Source organism: Colias croceus, chromosome 9, assembly GCF_905220415.1.
Source record: "Colias croceus chromosome 9, ilColCroc2.1".
Classification (NCBI taxonomy): domain Eukaryota; kingdom Metazoa; phylum Arthropoda; class Insecta; order Lepidoptera; family Pieridae; genus Colias; species Colias croceus.
This window is the reverse complement of record NC_059545.1, coordinates 27144-41869: the sequence shown is the minus strand read 5'-3', so window position 1 is coordinate 41869 and position 14726 is coordinate 27144. Positions and strand designations below refer to the sequence as shown.

The following is a 14726-nucleotide window of genomic DNA, read 5'->3' as shown; positions in this document are numbered from 1 at the left end:
GGTGAATACCTATTCAATGTTGCAACAGCAACTTGCATTTATTCCAATTAAATGAAAACTCTGCGCAAGCGAGACTTTCAATATTCTTTTTAAACAAAAGAATATAACCTCTTATGATTTTGAAACTCGAGAACATCGTTGATAATAAAAAAGTAGCTATGAAGTCACGTAATTTATCTAGTCCTTGTTTAACAACAAGGGCATTACAAAACCTTATCAATGTTGAAAGAACTGTAGATTGTGCTAGGGTTGTATTCACAAGGCTTATTCCCATTTCACAAAATTTGTGCTTTACTTTCAATAATGGATCTCACACGATGAACATCATTAAAATCATTTAAATCCGTGTCTATAGATTCAAAATTATTGTCCGCAATAACAAATATTGTTTATTTTAAATTCACGAGTAATTTGAGCATCTTTAGGTTTTAATTTGTTATCCATAATCAAACTACGTCCGGCTCTAGTAAAAACATCTCGACCTGTTACTCCATCCCAGGAAGTACTCGAGAGTCTACAATAACCAAAGCTCATATTTACATCATTAACAGTGATGGGTAATATTGTACGGGCGAATGAATAGGTTGATACAGTGCCAGTTCTTGTTACGCGAGTGTATACAAATTCTAGAGGCCCGGTCATGCTATCGGCTATCCTTTTACAAAGGAAAAAAAAAAAACAATCGGACCTGCTGTCAATAAGGCACTTGAACTTTACGCCGGCAACGTCTGTGACTGTAAGCGGGGTATCGTGCTGTAAACACACATTAATAAGGGTATTGTTTCTGAGCGTGCCGCCCGTTGCTTAGAAAAACAAACCTCTTCTATGTGACCAAATTTATGACAATAAAACTATTTCTTAAATATTGAGCGGACCTTTGTTATTCTTATCGATTAAACTCACTGATTTTGTTTCATGGGCGAGATTTACAGTCACGTTTGTAATGACATGTGAACACACAGTTATAGCAATCAATTTGCAACATGCGACGCTTTAAATGATTTATGCCAAAATGTCTATCAAGACCCACAAAATCAATCGGCGTGTATCATAATAAATCAGATCATACCTGGTCATCTGCAATACCTTCTACCACGAATTTACTATATTCGCATAGTTCCAGCCCGTTCTCAGCCGGTCGATTAGCGCCAACTTTGTAGTGGAGCACTCGATGTATGTTGAAACTCGATCACTTTTTTACCATACCATATCTCGAAAAGGTATTTCCTTTTGCTTCTTAGCTTCTTTTCACGTTAAAAATAATGTCCACACAGGTAGATGAAGGCTGGCCTCGTAGTGGGTCTTCCTTACTTATGCGTTAGACCCGGAAACAAAATGTTTCGTTTTAGGAAAGTGTATCTGCCATTTCTTTTAACAGAGATGCGCACGACATGGTGCTTTACAACCCACACACAACACATGATGTTGTTGTTGTTGTGTTAACATTCTCACGATTTATTGGTGGAAACTCTGGTTCTTCTCGAACCTCATTAACACTATCTATTTCTTCTTGAACTTCACTAACACTATCACTCGTTTCACTCACTTGCAGATTTGCATCGTTTAACGTAGTCTTATTCTTATTGAAATCGGGGGTATTAAGTGCCGATCCCACCGCTGCTGTCAGAGAATTTAAATAACTCTCCATAATTAATTATAGTTAGGCAGATATGTGAAATAATATTAAATAATGACTCAGTGCGCACACCTTGCGCGGTCGATGGTAGTACCGAGACTATATCATCGAGCTACTGACTCAAAGAATATAAACCATAGCATGGCCCGACACCCCATGCATTTCATATCAATTGAATATCAACACTATGTTGTACACCATAGAGTTCATTATAATAGGAAGGTATAGCCACATAACAACTACTATGTTATAATTCTCTCACAAGTAATACATATTATTAGTAAATACCTTTCAAAATCTATTAAATGTATTTTTATCTAGACGTACCTAGTCATTTAGTCATTTTTTCACTATATACTATAACTATTTATAAAAGTTCATGTAGTACCTACCTATGATAAATTTATTATGTGATACAATCTTTGTTCACATTTTCTTTTCTTTTTCTTATTACACTGTAATATCCTAAAATAATATTGTCACCCGTTCAAATATATTTGTAATATGATTGTTGTAATTTCCTGTAAGTAAAGATACATAAATTATTTTATCGTCTTATGCAATTATTTTAGAATTAAGAGTTTTCAAACTTTGTATTCTTTGTTGTAAATTCAAAATAAAAATAAAATCGGTGTGAAATCTCCTCCTTTTTTTGAAGTCGGTTAAAAACAAAGCACTCAATGACAACAATACAATAAACAGCACAACCAACATCCGAGTAGGAGTACAATAAATATTATGATAGACACTAATGTTTTCGATAGATAGATATTTGAACTTAAGAACGCAATATATTATTTTTGTTTACTTCAGTTCAGCTAATTGCCGTATATATTGTAATACGGTAATTAAAATAGCTGCCGTATAAATCGTATTTTTAATGCCTATAAATACTTAAATGTGTGTTTTCTTAATAAAAAAAGGTTTCTTTTAATAGAAAGGGTTTTAGGTTAAAGCAAATAATTTTTTTAAAGATTTAGCGCTTCTTTGCTTTTTGCTTTTTTGCTGTTGGTAAACTGCCCTTTCGAAAATTGAGTTGGCAACACTGAACATTATCGTCCGATAGCCGCTGGCATATCGGTGTCGGCTCCGATATCCGATATCGGACCGGACAATGTGAAAGACAGGTACATATTTCATCGTAGACTGAGAAACTAATAGACAAAGGTACTCTGTAACCGCGACTGAGACAAAGATAGTTTGTCAATGTATAAGTTGAATGTTGCCACAGTATCCGAGCTCCCGGATGTTTTGGAAAGGGTAAATATTTTTAGGAGCAATTAAATAAAACCAGTTATGAGATTTTTCTTTTGTCTTTATAATCAATTTAGTAGATACAAAAAATATAAGCAGATTGATTATTGATGACGAAACACATTTCTTACTTTTTCATTGGCTTGTTCATATTTTACAATATTTTGTGAGAATCCAATCTTTTCTACCACTTCGATCCATTAATTACGTAGGTTTGGATCATCTGGAAACAAATCGATAAACATAGGTTAATAATAATTAATGCTCGCAGGTAGTTCAGGTTCTCTAAAATTATAAGTGTAATTTTATGTCAATCACAATTATTACTATGAGAAATAATAAATTAAAATATGTTTTCGATGCCGAAGTCTTCCCGAAACACTGGGTTATTATGGGATTTCATATTCATTTACTTTCGAGTTTCACCATATTGTCAAATCAATATTTTTTTATTGATGATCGTGGTATTATTTTTCCCGACACTGGCAACACTTACTTGTTGATGTTTATAGGTTATTGAATGTAAAAATCGATATTACGCTAATATTTTCCTTGTTTTAACGCGACTTGTTGTTACTTTAGGCTAAAGTATAAATAATCATCACTGAGAAACTATAAATAAGGACAATAAAGTCGTACACGCGTGAAAAGACACAACGGCAATTTTCTTCTCACTATCGCTTATACATGCAATAACACGACAACGCACCATTCTATTTACTTCGATGTCTATATTAAGATAATTTCACCGTCTTTTCAATGTACTCGTATCGATTTTTTACTAAATAATATCCAAAATTCGAACACCAAGCACGATGAAGGCACGAACTGTCAAAGTTTGTTTCGCAACTCAAGTTGCGGATCTTGAAAAACAGGTTACACACTAAGGGACAAAAAATTGGGTATTTGTGTCTTTGTCTTATGCATTTGTTATGGTATTTTCGCTCTCTTTCTTGTGTAAGTGAGAAAGGTATCGTCATTGGGTCTATTAGTTACTCTGTCTACGTATTTCATACATTTTACTTCCCTCCGATATCGGATATCGGCTATCGGCGTCCGATATCCGATATCGGATCGGATAATGTGAAAACGCTCTGAGGGTCACTCTGTCTACGTTTGACAAGACATAATAAATAATAAAGGTAGGTATTAATCAGTTCTTTACAGAAACGAATCTTCAATGGCGGCGCTTATCATTCCCTCTCGCTCACACACGGCCGTACGGTACGCAAAAAAAAAGGGAAAAATAAAATCACTAAAATGTATTTGATTTTCCCTCTAATAGTTTTTATCATAAATTTACAATGACAATTATGCATTTGCGAAAGTAAATAATGTTTTATTGGAATTTGACAAAATATTTTCTTTGGGAAAAGTTGTTCAGTTTTATGGGCTTATTACAAGTATTATGGGGATTTTATTACATCCTGTATACGTAAATATGATAATTCATATAAATACACAAATACAATAACAAAAAAGTTTGTCAACAAACAATTTGAAATAATTAATAAAATAATTAGGTAGGTATCAATTTACGTTATTTTTATTTTCTTTTTTGCTGATCCTACCATCTGTCAAAGTCAGCTTTGGCCGCCATTGAAGATTCGTTTCTTTAATGAACTGACTAGTATTTAACCTACTTTTTTATAAATTCTAAATAAAAATATTATTATAACAAAACATACTGTGGAACATACGGGCTACGGCATACCTACCAGAATCCCAAAACTACTTTCAATCAAAATGACAAGATACTGTATAAACTGAACTTAAACTGAAAAACATAATATATTTTCTACTCGGTGCAGCCTGCAGCTCCTACTTTTATAGTGAGCTTACGTGTGTTTTACGCTGAGTATGAGAGATGAACACAGCCTTATCCAGGAGTAGAGTGAGCGCAGAGCAACTAGATCTGCTGCTGACGTTTATGGAAGAGCACCGCGATTTTGCGGCAGGCAAACAATCTATTTACTCTCGATTCAGTGCAAGTAAATTGTGGCGCCTTCTTGCTGAAAGACTTAACGCTGCCGCGGCAGATACCGGTGGAGCTCGCAAGTCACCCGATAAATGGTGCCGAGTATGTGATTATTAATAAAAAATCTAAAGTATACTTTGAATAAGACCTACTGAACATTTCAGTGTGCTGATAATTTTGTTTCAAATTTGATCCTGAAATCAATCTTTTTCAGTACTGGGCAGATGTAAAGTACAAAGCTAGAAAGAAGTCTGCTGCAGGAGGTGCTCTAGGGGATCTTTCCACTGCTGAAGAGCGACTACAGAACCTCCTTAATTGTAAAGCCGAATGTTTGTATCTTGAACCATTGTTATTATTTGCTTTATATTATTACATTTACTTGAGAGCTCGAAACTCGAAATGATTATCCTATGTTACCTCTCATCTAATAAGTGCTACTCCTTCAAGCGGCAAACATAGTCTGCAATAATGTAGTACACAAATAAAATGTTTACATAATATTTTAAAACTCAAACTCAAATATAAAATTTTAAATGAATATAAGGACTAAGGATATTAGAAGTGATAATGCCAACCTGTGGGAGATGGCTGGCAATGTGTACAATACAGACAAAAAGTCTTATCATATTTCCATCTATTATGTCAAATTGGGAGTTTTAGTATAACTGATCATTTTATAACATTTAATAATAATATTATTGTGGACAAGAAAATGGAATCATACATAAGAGGAGGGTTTTGAAAAACTTTATAGGTAACACTGAGTGCCCTTACGCACTCGCGGTTAGCCGCCCCCGCGGTTAACTGCTAGTGCGTAAGGGCACTGAATCAGTCTTAAAACCTCCTTTTATGTGATGCTATACATACCAAACAAGTAAATAAAATAAAAGCATTTATTTAACATTTTAATTATTACACACTATTTATTCACAAAGTTTTATACATTCTAATTGTAATATTCAGAATTTCTTTAGACAGTTAATGTAATCCATTGCAGCAAGCAGCGTAGGCGCCGGTGTCGGAGGCGGACAGTCGGACGAGGAGCGCAAGCCGTCGTTGGACGACGACATGTACTCGGAGGGGTCGGGCGCCGCGCCCGAGCCGCGCCTCGCCACCGAGGAGCTGCTCGCCGAGGCCGCCATGCGCACCGCGCTCGCCGCCGAGAAGCAGGCCGAGGCCGTCGCGCAGGCCGTGGAGCTGCTGCGCGACCTAGTGGCGCTGCTGCGCGAGCGCGCGCCGCCGCCCGCGCCCGCGCCCCCGCCGCCGCCGCACGAGCACGCGCTCGCCATGCAGCACCACCACCACCGGCTCTAGCGCGGCGCGCGCGCGGCGGGCCGGCGGGCCGCGGCGGGCGGGCCGAGCCCCACGCGCGCCGCCACGTCGGCGTACACCTCGTCGGCGCGGGCGCGCGCGCGGGCGGCGCCGTGCTGCAGCGCGTCGCACAGCAGGGCGGGGCGCGCGCGCAGCTCGGCGGCGCGCGCGCGCACGGGGCCCAGCGCGCCGCACAGCGCCGCCGCCACCACGCGCTTGTACTGCGCCGTCGTCAGCCCCTCGCTCTCCTCCACCACCTGTGCGGCCCGACAGACTTTTGAATGGCTCGATACCGTCGCCGTCGATAGAGAGAGAGAGAATAATATTGGATGACTAGTAACATGATGATATTATAAGATGGATTAGCTCCGGGAGTGGCGCGTCGAAATGTGTTTATTTAGCCACATTTTCCTTCAGTTGTCACTTTTTCTCTAACGATAGTACTGTTGAATCGTGCCATCTCACTTTGACGTCTAATCGTGTGTGCGTTAAGGAGCCTTCTTAGAGAATCGAGTGTCGCGTCGGTGACCTATCTACACCATATCATAATGGACGTCACGAAAATCGACCCTCACCTCCTCCGGTAACTTGTCTGCCGCGAGACAGTGTAGCGTGATGAGATTAGACACGCCCGGTCGATTCTCGGGGTCGAACGTGACCTGCGACAGTGAAAAATACGATGATATGCTATGAGATGTAAGATGCAACTCGATAAATAAAAATCAAAGTAAAATATGAATGTCTTTTCTTTTCCTTCCCTTTGAATTATGTATAAGCAGTGTTTTAAAACTGAGAGTTACGAAGAGCCCACTAGAAAAAAAAGAGTGAGAGACTCGACCTGCGGCGTGAAGTCGGTGACCGCTTTCCTTATCTTGAGGGCGATGGTGTCGTCCGAGTCGCTGAGCAGCACGCGCGACTTGGGGTCCGAGTCCGACTTCGACATCTTCCTGCTTGGGTCGCGCAGGCTGCGGATGCGGTCGCTGCCGTCCTCTGAAATACAGGTGCAGCTATTAGCCTTCGCATTAATCCAGATTAAACTTTATTAACATACAGTAATATAATATTATAAGAAATAATACGCGAGGCCGGGTTAAATATTAGTTTGAATGTAATAAGAATGTACTGCAATTCTACACAGCTACATAATTGATGTAGGTAGTTGATAACAAATCGCAGCAAGTCAACGACTATTAGCAAAGTGAGGGTAGTTCGGTCGAACGTCGTATAAACAACGTCCGAGCCCCTAGGCACGATTCACACAAAAAAAATGTTGTGTGGTTTTATGAAACCACGGTAAAAGTGAAACTTACGATAATTATCGTATTTGTACGATTTGTACGTCACGCGACATGCGCTACACAGACCAAAAAGTTTGAGACGATGTAATAAAAGTTTCACTTTAATATTAAGGACGCTGTCACAAATCTGCGTTACTCAAATTTAGGTATCTAACGTCGCCACGTGGTTCGCGGGAACATCACGCTCACGTAAAAGACGTAAACATAGCGCATTCCATTTTATAGACCATCTTCATACTTGATATTATTATTATTTTTTTATATATTTATTGAAATTGATTCCAGAAGATTACTGGGAACTTTAAAAATTCATTTTGTTACTATTATTAGTAGGTACGATCCTTATAAGTATTTTAGTGTATTCAACCAACTTAAAAAAGTGTGACTATTTTACAACAATTTGAATATGAATTGTATTATTGTATACAATATCGAAGCTTTTTAAGAAATGTATAAAATACTTTTTTAAGAATTATTATCATACATAATATTATGTTACCGGCAATATATTAAACCCGGCATTGTATGCAATTCTTAGTAAATGTATGTTATTTCGAGAAACAGTCGGAATGAAATAAATTAAATTCGTTACCACACATTCACATTACCTATATCTTTAAATCTGAACTTTTCCTAAGTAGCAAACACATTTGCAAATGTGGGTGGTTTTTGGGGTAGCTATTAACCAATATGAGGTCAAAACTAAAATCCAAGATGGCGCCGACGAAAATTTGAAATCTTTTCGTCATGGGTGTCATTTTCAAGGAGTTGGAGTCGCTATTAATCAATATGAGGTCAAATCTAAAATCCAAAATGGCGCCGACGACAATTTGACATCATTTCGTCACGGGTGTCATTTTCATGGTTTTTGGGGTAGCTATTAACCAATATGAGGTCAAAACTAAAATCCAAGATGGCGCCGACAAAAATTTTATATATTTTCTTCATGGGTGTCATTTTTATGGTTATTGGGGTAACTATTAACGAATATGAGGTCAAAACTAAAATCCAAGATGGCGCCGACAAAAATTTTATATATTTTCTTCATGGATGTCATTTTCATGGTTATTGGGGTAGCTATTAACCAATATGAGGTCAAAACTAAAATCCAAGATGGCGCCGACGAAAATTTTACATATTTTCGTCATGGGTGTCATTTTCATGGTTATTGGGGTATCTATTAACCAATATGGGGTCAAAACTAAAATCCAAGATGGCGCCGACGAAAATTTTACATATTTTCGTCATGGGTGTCATTTTCATGGTTATTGGGGTATCTATTAACCAATATGAGGTCAAAACTAAAATCCAAGATGGCGCCGACGAAAATTTTACATCTTTTCGACACTGGTGTCATTTTCATGGTTTTTGGGGTAGCTATTAACCAACATGAGGTCAAAACTAAAATCGAAGATGGTGTCGACGAAACTTTACATCTTTTCGGCATGGGTGTCATTTTCAAAGTTTTTGAGACAGCTATTACCAAATCCCCAATGTAACCGTCGATAATTAGGTATATTTTTCTTACTCCTTTAAAGTAAACTTAAATAAAATAACAAAAACGTTAACAACCACAGTTTTGTAGAAAGTCTTAAAAAAAAAACAATTTTAAAGAACATTGAAATGCATATTTAGAAATTTAATATAAAACGCAACTCTGTGGCAATAATGTTAATATTCTGACAGATATTATTAACTTTAAATATATTCGCTAAACTTTATTTAAAAAAAAGTTTATCTAAAACATTTAAACAAAGAGAATAAAATAAAAAAGAACGTGTGTGCCGAGAAAACGTGTCAGGAGTGAAACTTCTTGGGCGAGATTCATAGATACCAAAATCGCCGCCTTGCTCCATAACGCGACAGTATTACCATGACGCCATCTTGAAATTCGACGACCATCTTGGATTTTAGTTTTGACCTCATATTCGTTAATAGCTACCCCAAAAACCATGAAAATGACACCCATCACGAAAAATGTCAAATTTTCGTCAGCGCCATCTTGGATTATAGTTTTGACCTCATATTCGTTAATAGCTATCCCAAAAACCATGAAAATGACACCCATGATGAAAAGATGTAAAATTTTTCGTCGGCGCCATCTTGGATTTTGGTTTTGACTTCAAATTGGTTAATAGCTACCCCAAAAACCATGAAAATGACACCCATGACGAAAAGATGTAAAATTTTTGTCGGCGCCATCTTGGATTATAGTTTTGACCTCATATTCGTTAATAGCTACCCCAAAAACCATGAAAATGACACCCATGACGAAAAGATGTAAAATTTTCGTCGGCGCCATCTTGGATTTCAGTTTTGACCTCATATTGGTTAATAGCTACCCCAAAAACCATGAAAATGACACCCATGACGAAAAGATGTAAAATTTTTGTCGGCGCCATCTTGGATTATAGTTTTGACCTCATATTCGTTAATAGCTACCTCAAAAACCATGAAAATGACACCTATGACGAAAAGATGTAAAATTTTCGTCGGCGCCATCTTGGATTATAGTTTTGACCTCATATTCGTTAATAGCTACCCCAAAAACCATGAAAATGACACCCATGACGAAAAGATGTAAAATTTTCGTCGGCGCCATCTTGGATTTCAGTTTTGACCTCATATTGGTTAATAGCTACCCCAAAAACCATGAAAATGACACCCATGACGAAAAGATGTAAAATTTTTGTCGGCGCCATCTTGGATTATAGTTTTGACCTCATATTCGTTAATAGCTACCCCAAAAACCATGAAAATGACACCTATGACGAAAAGATGTAAAATTTTCGTCGGCGCCATCTTGGATTTCAGTTTTGACCTCATATTCGGTAATAGCTACCCCAAAAACTATGAAAATGACACCCATCACGAAAAAAAGCCAAATTTTTGTCGACGCCATCTTGAATTGTTTTACCCCACCAATCTATTCAACAACCCATAAAAAAGAGGATCTCAGGCAAGGTAATTTTAAAAACATAATTTTAAATTACAAATAATTGGAATATGAAACTCATACAGAACTTTACTCATATAAAGTATCAAATATTTCAAATCACGAAAAAGACTGTGCACGCACAATAATCTTTTTTATTTCGTTTTTATTTTTGGCACGAGGAGCGATACACCCGTCCTTCCAAGAGCGCTTCTGAGCGCGGTCTGACGAACCGCGAGAACAAAATGTATGAAGAAATCGACAAGTATTTTTAATTTAGCTCATTATTGAAATAAAATTTTCATTTAGATTCATAAAAATTACACCATATATAAAGGACTATATATCCCTCAATAAGATATAGTTAAGAAGATAGATTAGGCTCTTAATTTTCCTAAAATGGTACCGGTTTAGACCCCATTTTTTGCATTTTATGCGTTTATTGTGATGGAAAAAACGTATTTCAGCGACAATTTTGTATGACGTCGTACAATTTTTATAAGATGAACGTAGAGCTGAATATATTATCTTTAAATTAAGATATTACTATGTTCTCACCTGTAATTGCTTTAAGTTAAAATGGTACCGAAAAACAGCGTGTTTTTGTAAAAATACGTTATAGCGTCCTTAAATCAAAAGTTACTGAATAAAAACTCCCTTTTTATGTATCGCTGATGGCTTCATCTATCGTTTTCTTTGTTAACACCCATTGAAATTGTGAAATGATAAAACTGCATACATATAAACTTTCGGTTTATTTGCTTCAACTTGTATGTTAACATGACACAATACACAATGAGCAATTTAAATACACATTACTTTCTTTAGCACAGGTTTATATTAATTACAACACAAATTTTAATATTAGATGTGATCTCAGACGCTAAGATGACACAATGACAATGCATATTACAATTCGCGTGAACAAAAATATAAAATAAAGTGACGGTAGGTCGTAAACATACAGCCCACATTAGATATAAGCTTCTTGGATGTGATCAATACTCAGACGCTAAGATGACACAATGACAATGCATATTACAATTCGCGTGAACAAAAATATAAAATAAAGTGACGGTAGGTCGTAAACAGTTACGTCTAACAATATATTAACATGTAGTAAAAATCGGTTAGAGCCAGCGCGCACGAGCAACTTTGTCTCCGCAACTATTTTGTCTCTCCCATCAATTGTATGGGGAGTTGCGTCGCTACGTGCGCGCACTTTCATACTAGCCCATGGGTGGGAGAGACAAAATAGTTGCGGAGACAAAAAAGTTGCGGAGACAAAGTTGCTCGTGCGCGCTAGCTCTTATTTTAATATTAAAAACAAACGCTCCAATTTTATTTATTCCAATTTTATTATTATTGATATAGAATACACAGTATATATATAGTAGATACGTGTATCTTATGTTTTTTAACCGACTTCAAAAAAAAGGAGGAGGTTATCAATTCGGCCGGTATGTTTTTTTTTATGTATGTACACCAATTACTCGGAGGTTTCTGAACCGATTTACGAGATTCTTTTTTTGTTCGATGCGGGATGGTGTCAAATTGGTCTCATAAAAATTTTATTCAGATAGGCCCAGTAGTTTTTATTTTATGAGCATTTTTGTCTGTATTTGTAAATGTTGCAAGTGCAAGTTTGAAGTCGGTTGTTTTTAACGCAGTTATCACTTGTTAATTATTTAAGATACCGAGCCGAGGACTAGGATAGGAGCCGATAACTTGCGAATTTATATTATCAGAATTAACGATATTATATTCCACTAGCTTTCCGACATAGGCCTCGATGAGCGTGTAAATCATGAATTCCTGTGTTTTATCCACATAGTCTCCGTTTCAGAATTTCCATGATAAAAATTATTCTACATCATCTCAAGTGTCAAACTCTCTTTGTACCAAATTTTAACGCTTTAATGCTGACAGGGTTACATTTGCTTTTCTAATAAGAATATGGAATGGACTCTGGCAATATATGAGTCGAATGAATGTATGTCGTACCGGGCAGCAGCGCGCGCGGCGTGGGGAAGGCGGGCCCGAAGCGGTGGCGGAACGTGCGCACCAGCTGCGACGCCACCTGCAGGTGCTGCAGCTGGTCCGCGCCCACGGGCACGTGCGTGCCGCGGTACACCAGCACGTCGGCCGCCTGCACAAAATAATGCTCCTCATCACGCTATCCAATATTTTTTTTTCAATCATTGCAATTATGTAATAAATAAACGATAACGATTATTGTACCGTTTATTTAGAACTCCTAGTCGGTGGCCTAGGAGTAAAAATAAACGTTCGAATGACAAGATACCTGCAGGACGGGATACAGCAACAGGCCCAGAGGCACCTCCTTGACGGCGGCGGCCTTCTCCTTGTACTGCGGCAGGTGCGCGAGGCGCGCGTGCGTGGCGAGGCAGGCCAGCAGCCAGCACAGCTCGGCGTGGCGCGGCACGGCCGACTGTGCGAACAGCACCGTGCGCGCCGGGTCCACGCCGCTCGCCAGCAGGCACGCCGTCAGCTCCAGTGTGCGCTCTTGGAGCGCTGATGGATCCTGAATTCCAAACACTCCATTCCATATTTATTAACCACTCAGGAATGATTTAAGTTCTGATCTACTTCAGAAAAGTAACATAATAAAAACTCTAGTCAAAGACAATATTTAATCTATACAAATGTAAACAAGGTCATGCGAATGAATGACAAATTAAAGATACTGTTTTACCCTCATGCTTCAGTTTAGTTCTGTTCTGGAGATTTGCAGAATTATGTTTTATTTTTTAACCAAACACTAAACTCCTAGTTTGACCCTTTACTATTGTAAAATGTTTTCAAGTTCGTTTCGTATATGTACCTATCTAAACTGATTAACCACTAAAAAAATATTTCTTGTGCATTTGTTCTACCACAAATTTTGTTCTAAAACAAATAAGGGTCATTTTCAATAAATCTTTTATTAGATTTATTGAATTAAATAGTGGTTTGATGGGCAAAAATAGAACATCAATTTGCTCGCAAAAATTTGGTCCCCAAATACAATTTGAACTACAGTCGTGAATAAAACAGCTAGAAATATTAGTTTTTTAGGCTTTATTTTTTTTGTGTCAAGTATATATTTTTGGTTTTTACCAAGCTTTGAGCTTAGTGTATCAAAGTATTTTCTGATGGTCATAATATTTATTATAAAAGTATATATTATGTATATCATTTACATATATATAAATAACAATGCTCACTTGTTTAGTTGTCAATGCATGTAAATCAGCTATAAATATCATAACATCATTGCCTTCATTTTGTAACTTAACACACCGCTGCACTGCTGAGAAATAGTTGCCAACATGCAGAGTGCCTGTCGGCTGCAACCCGGTCACTATTCTCTTAGGCCAATTCCTTTCGGTATCCTTATTCTCAGTTGCCATTTCAGTCTTTTCATTTTGTTCAAAATCTTCTTTCACCTAAAATTAACAAAAAGTATTTTAAACAATTACTGTATGCTTCTCAAACATTTATCTAAGAAGCATTCAATACACACTAAATTATTGTAAATACATAGTAGTGGGCACATTATTTGATAACCTTTACATTATTGAGTTGTGTATTGACGAATCGAGCGGAATATCGTTTCCTAAAGCTTAAAACGAAACGAAGCGAAGTTAAAGACTTTTGCAAGATATTCATTTGAATATGAGCTAAGGTAAAGCTTGAGGAGATACTTTTCATAAAATATATCTTTGCTGATTTTAATAATTTCAAATGTTTACAGAATACACGTTATCATCAATAAGACATTAACGCGAACAATAAATAATGGTCAAATTTATTTAAAACTTCATTAATTTATGATAAATTTATATTCTGTAGTATTTTCTAAAGGTATTTTTAGTTTTTTTCGAGCATAGGTACTTGAAGATAGGCTTCAATTTTTGACTCATGACTGAGTCAGTGTTGTTTTGACTTATGACATGTGTCAACTGATAAGGAATCAATTTCAATTTCCAAGATTGTTTCCAAGTGAGTGAATCATTTTCGTTTTAAAATAGGAAGTTATTTTCAGGACATAATATTATAAAATAAGATTATGTGTAGGTAACGGATTTGGATTTGATTTTAAAGTGAACATTTTCAAAGTATATTTATCTGTTACTTACAAAAAAGGGAATATAAATATGTATATGCCACACAGATCTATTACATGTATAGATAAGCGTGCAATGAATTCATTAGAAATTTCCATAGCAACGATTTTTGTCATCATTGTTTCATTCGAGACTGAGTAATTTATGAAGAATTTTTAGCCATAAATATAAAGTATGGTTAAAG

General features: G+C 36.9%; 2 protein-coding genes across 5 annotated transcripts; one reads left to right on the top strand and one right to left on the bottom strand.

Annotated features, from left to right (window-relative positions):
• Positions 1 to 4424: 4424 nt before the first annotated feature.
• On the top strand, positions 4425 to 6207 carry LOC123694154. The gene is made up of 3 exons (XM_045639483.1): positions 4425 to 4970; positions 5083 to 5197; positions 5866 to 6207. Exons 1-3 carry the CDS (start codon positions 4758 to 4760, stop codon positions 6180 to 6182), a joined length of 645 nt encoding a protein of 214 aa, XP_045495439.1. The 5' UTR covers positions 4425 to 4757; the 3' UTR covers positions 6183 to 6207.
• On the bottom strand, positions 5748 to 14364 carry LOC123694153 (tryptophan--tRNA ligase, mitochondrial). Of its 4 annotated transcripts, none has more exons than XM_045639480.1 (7): positions 13939 to 14364; positions 13640 to 13861; positions 12718 to 12957; positions 12417 to 12561; positions 7018 to 7169; positions 6755 to 6838; positions 5748 to 6436 (listed from the first exon to the last, which is right to left on the bottom strand). In XM_045639480.1, the coding sequence occupies exons 1-7, from the start codon at positions 13969 to 13971 to the stop codon at positions 6179 to 6181; spliced, it is 1134 nt and encodes a 377-aa protein (XP_045495436.1). In that variant the 5' UTR covers positions 13972 to 14364; the 3' UTR covers positions 5748 to 6178. The 4 variants fall into 4 exon arrangements, with proteins under 4 accessions (XP_045495436.1, XP_045495434.1, XP_045495435.1 ...); XM_045639478.1 differs by having other exon boundaries at positions 13983 to 14364; XM_045639479.1 differs by having other exon boundaries at positions 13989 to 14364.
• Between the last annotated feature and the right edge of the window lie 362 nt (positions 14365 to 14726).